The sequence below is a fragment of the Corvus brachyrhynchos genome, unplaced genomic scaffold (assembly GCF_000691975.1).
Source record: "Corvus brachyrhynchos isolate BGI_N302 unplaced genomic scaffold, ASM69197v1 scaffold26, whole genome shotgun sequence".
NCBI lineage: Eukaryota > Metazoa > Chordata > Aves > Passeriformes > Corvidae > Corvus > Corvus brachyrhynchos.
This window is the reverse complement of record NW_008239324.1, coordinates 5,644,433-5,653,154: the sequence shown is the minus strand read 5'-3', so window position 1 is coordinate 5,653,154 and position 8,722 is coordinate 5,644,433. Positions and strand designations below refer to the sequence as shown.

Genomic DNA, 8,722 nt, shown 5'->3' with positions numbered 1-8,722 from the left:
CGGGCAGTGACCTGTGGCCGGTTCTCGGGATGAGCGTTCCGCAGAGCGCGGGGAGGTGTTGGCTCCGTGCCCTGCCGGGGCAAGGCTGAGGGCCGGTTTCTGGGGCCCGGGGCAGTCGGCTGATGCTACGGTTCCTTCCCGCCTCAGCCTCGGGGAGAGGAGTCGGCCCTGAGCAGCTGCGGGTGGCTGCACTCGCGTTCAATGAAACGGCGGCGCCAGGGACGTGTAACGGCGCGGGGATCCCGGAGGGATTCCCTAATTGTGTTTGGCTTCTGAACAGCTATAGCCGAGACTAATTAGTAGTAATTACTGGAAGTACTGCTCAGCCGCTCGACAATAAGGAGCTCAGCTGGCGCTCGGCAGCCGGGACACCTTGGGAGAGCCTTTTGCCTCGTCGCGCTAATAAATACCAAATAGCAGCCGGGTTCTTGGTGTAAAGTGATCGTGCACACGGAGGAGGGCAGCGGTTCTCTGCTGGATGGAAGGCTTTGCTTTTGAGAAGTTTATAATTGTGTTCTACTTGTTGCAGAACTACTGGAGCTACAATAAGGTGAAGCAAATCTATCGCCAACATGTTTCTGTACAACCTAACGTTGCAGCGTGCCACAGGCATTAGCTTTGCTATCCATGGCAATTTCTCAGGTAATTTTCTCCTCCCTTCGCATGTCTTGGCTTGAGGTTTTTTTGGATAGTACAGGAAAAAGATGGGTTTTACAGTTTGCTTGGGTACAGCTGGGGTTTTGTTGCTGGTACATTATCATTTGCTCTTGAGTGTTACTTGGGCTGTGGTAACTTGTGGAAAGATTGACAGAAGGTTGACTTGATTATTTATCAATCTAATTTATCTATAGATTTAGTTTAGTATTCTGACCAATTTTCTGGTGTGTTAAAAGGTGTTCAACAATAGTGGTACCTAATGTGGTGAATAAGATTCTTTGAATTCCTCCATGGTAATCCTAAAATTGGCATTTGGAAGTTTCCTCTTCTTCCATTGTAGCGCTTCTTGAAGTTGTGTGTTGTGCTCTGTTGTTGCTGACTTGTGCTCATGTTTTGGGTACTTCAGGAACCAAACAACAAGAAATTGTTGTTTCCCGGGGCAAGATCCTGGAGTTACTCCGCCCTGATCCCAACACAGGGAAGGTTCACACTCTGCTGACCGTGGAAGTGTTTGGAGTCATCCGGTCCCTCATGGCCTTTAGGCTGACGGGGGGGACTAAAGACTACATCGTGGTGGGCAGCGATTCGGGGCGCATTGTCATTCTGGAGTACCAGCCTTCCAAGAACGTCTTTGAGAAGATCCATCAGGAGACCTTTGGCAAGAGTGGATGTCGCAGAATCGTCCCAGGCCAATACTTGGCTGTGGACCCAAAGGGCCGTGCTGTCATGATCAGTAAGTTACTCTGTCAGCTTGTGTTCTCCTTACTTTTTTTGTTTTCTGTCTTGTGGATATTTAGTTTGGAACAAGTCTTGGCCAGGTATAATTGGAATTGTTTCTCGGGCAGTGTTTTAGGCTGTGAGTTTTGTCAAGGAGAATGCAGGCATGCAGAGTAGTTCGTTGATGCTGATGGAATTGCACAAATAAATTCTAATGCTGGGTGAAAAGTTGGAAAGGGACCGGTTTGCTTAGCAGTGCGCAGAGCCCTGAAGTGTGGTGTGCGCGAGAGAAGATGGGATTGCAGTCGCCAGTGCTACAGTGTAGCCAGTCAGTTCCCATGGCCTGAAATGATGTTCTGAGTTCGTGTCTCTTCTCTGAGATGTGTTGTGGAGACAGCCAGATGCATTTCTGATCAGGCGTTGCAGGTAGAAGGACACTTGGGAGAATTTTTTTTGGTAAGATTTAGCATGAGGTGTATGGAACTTTCTCAGTTTGCTGAAGGCAGCTCTGTGCAGTGCTGATGGTAGTTTCCCATCATGTCTTTATACTGGGAATAGCAATAAATAATATTGTTTCTTTTCTAACATGTCTGCTTTTCCTGGGTGAGAAGGTAGCACAGTTACAGTTGTGCCATTCATGTTGATATCTGAGTGGTGTTTTTTATGTTGTGGATGCTGTGTGTCAGGCAAGAATACGTTTTCTTAGTTAAAATATTTTTGTGGAAAACTTGTCACGCCAATTGGCTTTAAACAGCAGAACATCTGGATGCTTCTTTCCATTTGTCTTTGCTTCCTTGCAGTCTGTCATCTCTGGTGTGGTGAAAGGAGCAAGTAGATCTGCTTCAAGCCATTGTAGATGGAATATTGGGCCAGGTGAATGTAGCTCAAAGGGTCAGGCTTTGGCTTTAAAGAGCTGAAGTTGTCATTTTGTGCTTGCAGCCGGAGAGATTTAAAATGAGACATTCGAGGTTAATTGGTGGCACAGAGATAAACACCAGGGGTGAACTTCAGCTGAAGTAATGCTGACATTCTCTTGCCAACTACAACTCAGTTTTGGACTGCAGGTATGGTCAGATTTGATCATCAAGTGATGGGCTTCACATGCTGTTGTCCTTTCTTGCAGGTGCCATTGAAAAGCAGAAGCTGGTGTATATCCTGAACAGAGATGCTGCTGCTCGACTCACTATTTCCTCCCCACTGGAAGCCCACAAGGCCAATACCTTGGTCTACCATGTGGTGGGAGTCGATGTGGGATTTGAAAACCCAATGTTTGCTTGTCTGGAAATGGATTATGAGGTGAGAAGAACTTGATTTCCCTTTGCTGTCTTTTGAGCTTTGTTGTTCCTGTTCTGTTTTTCATCTGTCACTGGGGAACACTGGCTGCTTTTGCTGTCTGAGATAGTTTGTTTTTCACAAACTCACTGGCTTTTTGTCTTGCCTTCAGCCAGAATGGGCAAGTCTCTTCCGTCTTGGTGATTCTTTTTGCTTTTCAGCTGAAAATATGTCTGTTTTCTTGGTCTGAACTTCTCTTGTGCAGCTTCCAGCAAGTCTTTTGGCCTTCATTCTGTTGTTACTCAAAACTGTTTTGCCACACATCAGTTTTGCTCCTCCTTTTAATACTTTTCTTGAAAGACACCTCCATGTGTTCTGTTTTAGGAAGCAGACAATGATCCCACAGGCGAAGCTGCAGCCAACACACAGCAGACATTGACGTTTTATGAACTGGACTTGGGTTTGAACCACGTTGTCAGGAAATACAGTGAGCCCCTGGAAGAGCATGGCAACTTCCTCATAACAGGTACTGCCCACAGTTATTTTCGCATAAGTCTGCTTGGTTCCCATTCCCCAGGGAAACACAATTAATACTCTTTACGTATTAGGAGTTGTTTCAATTGTAGTCTGAGCCATTCGTATAAATTAATTAATTGACTTTGCAGTCAGGTAATGAGGGGTGGTTCACACGTGGAAATACACAAGCATTCATAGAAGTAGCTGCAGTTTGAGAATGCTCCTGAAATTAGCTGGTAGCAATGCAAAAGGACTTAGTTTTAATTAATGTATAGGTGCTATACTCTCTTGCATGGGATTCCATCACCTAAAGGCAGTAGATGAATCTGTGGATTAAAAGCTCACTTTAAGGGGTTGGATGCAAAGCTAATATAAGACTTTCAACTAGGGAAACTGCTGCAGGCTCCTCTCCAAGCACAAAAGATGCTCAGCTAGGAGAGCATCTTTGTATGCTTGCCCTGTTGCATCTCCTGTAGGCAGCTGTCAGACAGACACCAAATATTGTGCTGAATCTGTTTGATGATATCTTCTGTTACACTGAGATCACAAGAGAAGCATTTTTAAAACGATACTTTAACTAAAGATGTGTCAGAAACCGTCCATGATGGATTTTTCTGCAAGCAAACATACCAGAAACCCAAGGGTTGTGTTTAACTGACAAGTTGCTAGTGTGTTATTTTGGGTGTGTCATGGCTTTCTAAGCAAGAATAAGCCAGGAAGGATAAAACTTAAGCAATTTATCAGAAGCTGCATCCTTCCAGGTCCCCTGGTTCCATCTTCCATGTTCTCATGGTGGCACAGGCAGCGGTACTCAGTCTTTTGTGTTCATTTTCAATAAGAGCAGGTTTGTATATGCAGGGTGATGGAGAGTACTGGAAACTACATTGCTTTAAAGAAAACCAAATGTTCTGCAGGCAGTGGGTGAGATCTGTGGTAAAGGCTTTTCTCCTCACATTTTTCTTACAGTTCCTGGTGGTTCTGATGGCCCCAGCGGGGTGCTGATCTGTTCTGAAAACTATATTACTTACAAAAACTTTGGTGACCAGCCTGATATCAGATGCCCAATTCCTAGGAGACGGGTGAGAATTTTTTAAGATGATGAATGCTTGGAATTTGCGTTTCAAGGTTAAGGGCATCAGGAAGGTTGTAAAGTAAGAAAAAAAGGTGTTAAACACATGTTGGCTTATCTACCTCACTGGCTTCGTGTTATCTGGGAGGGAGGACAGAATTGGGCATAGCCTGAGGTGATGAGTGTGGTTCATGTCTCTTCTCTGAGATTTACACTGGAGATACTCCAAAGACTCTGATCAGGCAGCACTGTCAGTGCAAGATAGGCTTATTTGAGATTGTGAGTCACGGTGCCTATTGTAGATGCAGGTGAATTCAACAACTGCTCTGTTGCATCTCAAGCTGCTTCCTTTCCCTTTGGTATTGGGAATTATGTGCTTTGGCAGTGCTTTGTACACCCACCAAGGTGCTCAAAACTAGCTGCATAGGTTGCAGCCCTTTCCTCTGTTTTTAGCTTTGATATGTGAGAGTTACCTGGAGAGGAGAGTAAAAAACATGAAGGGATGATGCTTAGGCACGGTGTCCCACAGCTGTATTTCCTTCTGGGGCAGAGATGTACTGAGGGTGACTATGGGTGTAACAAAGTGATGTGCTTTGTGTTAAAAGCTTCCTTGCATACTGTGACCTCTTGAGGCACCTGTGAAATGGAAACACTTAAGTGAAATCACCTCTGTGCTTGTCAGGTAATTCCACCAATGACCTCCACTCTCTTTCCTGACAGAATGACTTGGATGACCCAGAGAGGGGTATGATTTTTGTCTGCTCTGCTACACATAAGACCAAGTCCATGTTCTTCTTCCTGGCCCAGACAGAGCAGGGAGACATCTTCAAAATTACTCTGGAGACTGATGAAGACATGGTAAGTATCACGTGAATGCAGAAGCATTAATTGAGAAGAGTCCTTAGTCAATTACTTTCTCTAAGGTGATAACCATTTACTGTTGTAAATATTTACTGTTGTAGTTATCAAAAAGCTTTGTAAGGGCACATGTTTTACATGATTTGTAATACAGTTAACCCTGGTTGCAACTGGGGGTATTATTCATAGAGACACACGATGCAGGGTTTGCAAAATCCTTGGAGGATTATGCTGTGAGTATTATGCTCTAGAGTCACTTGAGCATATTTCAGATATTCTACAGGTGGTCTTTTCTTTAAGAGATGTGAACAGTGGTCCATGAACATAGTGGAGAGTATTTCAGTAACTAATTCTGTGGGACTTAGTTTCCCTGGATTGCAGCAAGTGCCCTCTGGTCTCTTAATTGAATATTTACATGCTACAATCAATATTTTGATTACATATCAAATATTTTTGCAAATTGAGGTAACTAGCCTGGTACAGCTGGTCTGTGAGTTGAAATTACAGGCTTGCAGTGGCTTGCTGCTGCCTGTTTTAGTATTCTGCTCTGAAAAGATCTCTGCTGCAGTGTTACTAGTTGGGTTTTTTGAGTAAATGTTGAGTGTTAATTCCTCCTTCATCTAAACACGTCAGATTTGGTACAGGGGATGATTGTGTAGCAGGTGCCAAGCCCACCAGGGTTCAGGGAGTGTTTGGACAATGATCTCAGACACATAGTGTGATTTTTGGGGTTGTTCTGTGCAGAGCTGGGAGTTGGATTTGATAATCCTTGTGGGTCCCTTCCAACTCTGAATACTCTGCAATTCTGTGATGTTCAAGTGGCTGAAGATTCTTCTCGGATGTTTCAGCAACAGTTGTTGTGACCATATCAAATTTAGAAATTTGCTCGGGACAGTTATTTTTCTCATGTTGGAGAATGGCTGGTGCTCAGTGAAGCAAATTTCCTTTCTTAGGCAGGTTTGCTATTTTTACAGCTTCTGTTTTCCAAACTGACTCAGTGTTACAAAAGGCAGAAAGTCTTGGAATAGAACAGGCAGCCTGGCTTGTGTGTTCAAACAATCTGTTGGATTTTGTGGTTTATGACCTGGTGCCCCAAACTACTGATGTGTTAAGCCTGGCCTGCTCTTGTTTCATTTCTTTGGAGAAGATAGCTAGGCAGGTTTTTTTTTATTAAATCACACACGTGGCGTTCCAGTACTTTACCATCAGAGTCACATCTTCATCTGCTTGCAGGTAACAGAGATTCGACTGAAGTACTTTGACACTGTTCCTGTTGCTGCTGCCATGTGCGTGCTGAAAACAGGCTTTCTCTTTGTGGCATCTGAATTTGGAAACCAGTGAGTAAACAATTTCATGTCAGTGTTTTTCCCCTGACGCAGACTGGTTCTGTTCAGGCCTGCAGACTGACCCTTGAACTTACTGTGCATAGAAAGACAACACCTCTGATTTAATGGGTAAATGTGCTTTCTTCAGAGGATTTGAGAAGAATGGTTGGATTAGGTGATGAATGGGGGAATTTTCTTGTTGTTGGAACTCAGATTAGATGATGAAGTGCAGAGAATAAAAGATTACTTGCTGTTGCAATGGTTTTTGGAAGAATTGAGCACTTTCTGTTTGTGTAGGGTTCATCACATATCTAGATGAATTATCTTTTCGATTAGTTTGATAGTTTTGGATGTTTGTGTGTATGGCCCACTCAGAAGTAAATAGGTTTTCTTATCAGTAACTGTGTTCCTTTCCTTAGCAGATGTATACTTGAGAGCTTTCTCTTAATTCATGTTTGGGCTTCTAAACACTCTAAAGGATCATGCACACCTTTGAAGATTAGCTTAACCGTGTCTGAGTGGGGGATTCACAGGAATAGAGATTTAAACTTTTTTTCCTGACTGTATCTACAGTCAGCCACCTGAGGGAGCCCCAGCCAGTTTGCTGGACTGAATCTGAATTGAGGAAGCTCTTGAGGAAGCCATATTCGGGCTTTTAATAAAAACAGGAAGTAACTTGGTCTATCCTTCCGTGGATTTTTTGGTTTTGGTTTTTTTTTTTTCTTCTCTGACATTTTACTTGATTGTTGTGTTATTTAGGCTCATAAAATGGAATAGGGAATGTGGTTAAAAATAGTGTGGTTAAAAAGGTGAGAGTATTCCAATAAAATAGATAACTGTGGAGTTGAAGTCTTAGCCACTGGCCTTGCTTTTGGCCTCAGCTGTCAGTTGGTTCTTTGGCTTTAACACAATATCTAAAAGGCTCAAGGGTAAACAAAACACTGAACCTCTGGGATACTTTGCCAGTGACAGCTGCAAATATGAAGGGCTGGGAGTTTGTGGGGGGTTTCTTGTTAGTAGTTTTTTTTATCTTTTCAGGCCTCTGATTATTTTTAAATATTTTGTCACCCAGAAGACAATCCTTAAAGCCAAGTATTAATAACTGCATAATGTAGGGTTGGATTTTTTTCTTCCCTACTAGCTGAATTAAGTTAAGCCTTACTTAAAGAAGTTACATGAGCCTTGCTGTGAACATGCTGACACTCTTCTTTCTGTCTGAAGTTACCTGTACCAGATAGCTCACCTGGGGGATGATGATGAGGAGCCAGAGTTTTCTTCTGCCATGCCTCTTGAGGAAGGAGACACATTCTTTTTTCAGCCACGACCTCTGAAGAACCTGGTGCTGGTGGATGAGTTGGACAGTTTGTCTCCTATTCTGTGTTGTCAGGTATGCTGCCATCAGCAAGTTCCTGTTTACACATGTGTAAGTGGAGTCACCAGCTATGTTATTCCAGGTTTCCAGAAATACTGCTCTAAGTAAAGACTCATAGAAAGGCAAATCTTCAGAGTTCTTGTACAACTGCCTGAGATTGGTACCTGGCCTGGTAGCTTTTGATTCCTGTGGAGATAAATACGTGTCTAAACACATGGTGTCAGCCAGCAATTCTGTGCTGCTTCTCTGTTGACCATCAGACCAGTTCTTTGCAGTGAGTTTGGGTAAAACTTGACATTCTTTCAAGGCAGCAGCTGCAACATCCTTCACAGCTTTTGGTGTTTGAAAAAAGCATTGGCAGGGCAGTAGTGTGATATATATATATATATGTATATATATATGTATATATATATAGCTTAGTTTTATTTTCTCATTCCATGGATGTTGTTTTGACACACTTTCTCCACACAGATAGCAGATTTGGCCAATGAAGACACACCCCAGTTGTATGTGGCTTGTGGTCGGGGGCCCAGGTCGTCCTTGAGGGTTTTAAGACATGGACTTGAGGTAAGACATCCAGCACTAACAGCCTGAGAGATGAGGGTGGTGTGAGGAAATCCTGTAGTCTGGAGAGCTCCTTTCTCTTGCTTGGAGAAATAGAAGGGTTGTACTGTTTATTCTTACATTCTCAAAGGCTTTTTGTTTACTTGACTTCAACAACCTGCATTCTGTCTCTTCTAAGACTTGAGTGTATTGAGCTGGAACATTCCTGGTGTCTGCCAGCTGCTGCTGATCTCTGCTGGGGGCGGATGACCTTGTTTTAAAGCTGATCATCCAGAGCAATAATGTTGCCATATCATTGCTGAATATATTCTGCCCTGTAGCACATCTGGCATGGGCTGAGAATGTCAGAATTGGGAATTGTTAGCATTCCTG

At 43.4% G+C, this 8,722-nt stretch overlaps 1 protein-coding gene across 1 annotated transcript in view; it reads left to right on the top strand.

The window, feature by feature from the left end:
* Positions 1-502: 502 nt before the first annotated feature.
* The window catches only part of SF3B3 (splicing factor 3b subunit 3), a 29,082-nt gene continuing 20,862 nt past the window's right edge, over positions 503-8,722 (top strand). The window contains exons 1-9 of the mRNA XM_008638752.2: positions 503-642; positions 1,064-1,390; positions 2,498-2,670; positions 3,031-3,172; positions 4,129-4,241; positions 4,952-5,089; positions 6,323-6,426; positions 7,636-7,801; positions 8,258-8,353. Coding sequence (XP_008636974.1) covers positions 573-642; positions 1,064-1,390; positions 2,498-2,670; positions 3,031-3,172; positions 4,129-4,241; positions 4,952-5,089; positions 6,323-6,426; positions 7,636-7,801; positions 8,258-8,353 — 1,329 coding nt within the window. The 5' untranslated portion in view covers positions 503-572. The remainder of the gene's footprint in view (positions 643-1,063; positions 1,391-2,497; positions 2,671-3,030; positions 3,173-4,128; positions 4,242-4,951; positions 5,090-6,322; positions 6,427-7,635; positions 7,802-8,257; positions 8,354-8,722) is intronic.